This window comes from Mus caroli, chromosome 6, assembly GCF_900094665.2.
Source record: "Mus caroli chromosome 6, CAROLI_EIJ_v1.1, whole genome shotgun sequence".
In the NCBI taxonomy this organism is placed as follows: domain Eukaryota; kingdom Metazoa; phylum Chordata; class Mammalia; order Rodentia; family Muridae; genus Mus; species Mus caroli.
Window position 1 is genome coordinate 140,104,672 of NC_034575.1, and position 1,947 is coordinate 140,106,618.

The 1,947-nt window shown below is 42.6% G+C and overlaps 1 protein-coding gene across 1 annotated transcript in view; it reads right to left on the reverse strand.

Annotated features, from left to right (window-relative positions):
- The window catches only part of Slco1a2 (solute carrier organic anion transporter family member 1A2), an 82,117-nt gene that overhangs the window by 14,863 nt on the left and 65,307 nt on the right, over positions 1–1,947 (reverse strand). Inside the window, exon 9 of the mRNA XM_021164927.2 lies at positions 809–1,009. Coding sequence (XP_021020586.1) covers positions 809–1,009 — 201 coding nt within the window. The remainder of the gene's footprint in view (positions 1–808; positions 1,010–1,947) is intronic.

The window sequence follows — 1,947 nt, forward strand, 5'->3', positions numbered from 1 at the left end:
AGGAAGGAAGGAAGGAAGGAAGGAAGGAAGGAAGGAAGGAAGGAAGGAAGGAAGGAAGGAAGGAAGGAAGGAAGGAAGGAAAGAGGAGGGAGAGAGAGAAAGGAGGAGGAGGAAGAGAGGAGAAGAAAAAATCCTGAGTAGGGTGGATTCACACAACACCAGCACCAGGCTTAGAAGAACGTAACCTTCCTTTGCAGCTCCACACCACTGCATCTAATTTTATACATCTGAGGGTACAGACTGGAATTTGGACTTTCAGAGAATTCTATATAATATGGATGAGCCAGCCTGTAATCCTCAGTTGTCAAGAGTATAAAGTAGGATCCCTGGGTTTAGTGTAACTAACAAGGAAAAGAAAGTGGTTGCACAGACTCATCAGACCAACAGGGGTCTGAGCAACTGAATTAGTAATAATGTGGAGAGCAAGAACTGAAGCCCAGATGTAACATTTGGGAGTAAGATACAGAACCCCAGTGAGTTAACTCTGAATTCCTCTTTGAATTAACATGTTGCCTGTCTGAAGATTGACGGATACGAGCTTTCCCAAGATCGAAATAACTGTGATGGTTTACCCTTCTGCTTGGAGAGAGATCAGAGAGGGTATTTCTGGTCACTTCCTTTTCCTATCCTTACTTGATTTCCCTGGAGACTGGAAAGAAGAAATTTACAAGAACATCCTATCAGATTTCAATCTTGTAGTTGTCACTGAGTCTCGCCATCTTACTGTTTATCATGCCCTTGGGTCTAGTGTTTACCATGCTATCGTGGGAGGGGGAAGTGCTATGAAGGAAATAATGAACGTACATACCTATGAGGAGGACGACCTCTGAAGTAGATTTTCCATACTGCTGCTCCAGGTATTTGGGCAAGAAGGTAAACATACTGATAAATGCGTTTATCTGGAGAACACTTGTCAGGATGAGAAGCATGTAAATAGGATTGCAGGAGAGGCTCTTCATGAATGGCAAGAAATCTAAAACAAAAGAGAAAAGTTGGCCTTGCCTTTCCAGTGTTCTAAAATGTTCTCACAGATTCTGTGCTATGAGACAAATGCATTTGATAGGTCTTTACCCCTTGGAGCTAAAGTTCTAGATAATTGTTTTGGTCACTCTGAAGTTAGCAACACATGAGCTGTCCACAAACTAGAACACACTTGTGCCAGCAAGTAAAACCATAAGGAGATAGGGTCAAGTCTGTGGTCACACTGCTTCATTTATTTTTCTTTCCTTTCTGTCTACTCATATCCTTCAGACACCAGAGAGTGAATAGTCTGTTCTCTGGAATCTGGAAGAAACTGGCTTTGATGAAGGTTGAGTACAGACACTGACGCTATCAGTCTGTGATATAAGAATGGATAACCTAACAGCTTAGGAGGGCTGCAGGAATCATGCTACTGCCCAGACAACCACAGCGTCTTACCAGCTATTCACACCTAGTAATCCTCATAAGCATCTTAACATGAGGGTCTCCCTGTAAGGAATACTGCTGACTCAGCTGGGGTCTCCCTGTAAGGAATACTGCTGACTCAGCTGGGGTCTCCCTGTAAGGAATACTGTTGACTCAGCTGGGTTCTCCCGGTAAGGAATACTGCTGACTCAGCTGGGGTATACCAAGTATCTTCCAAGTGACTTAGCCAAAACTGTTCCCTGTTTAAGAAGTCAGACTCAAGCTTGTAACCTGTGTGAAATTCACACTTGATAGTCTCTTCCCTCTATATGTCTTCATGTCTACTGTCTTGACTGGCTGATTTTATACTATCCTTCATAAATTGTCTAATATTTTAATGAGAGAAAACTATCAAGAAGAAACCATTTAGAAGTAGAGGCCGAGCAGTTTAATGAAAAGGACTGGTAATAAGGACACATGCTCCACTATGTTCATAGCAGCCTTATTTATAATAGCCAGAAGCTGGAAAGAACCCAGATGCCCCTCAACAGAGGAATGGAT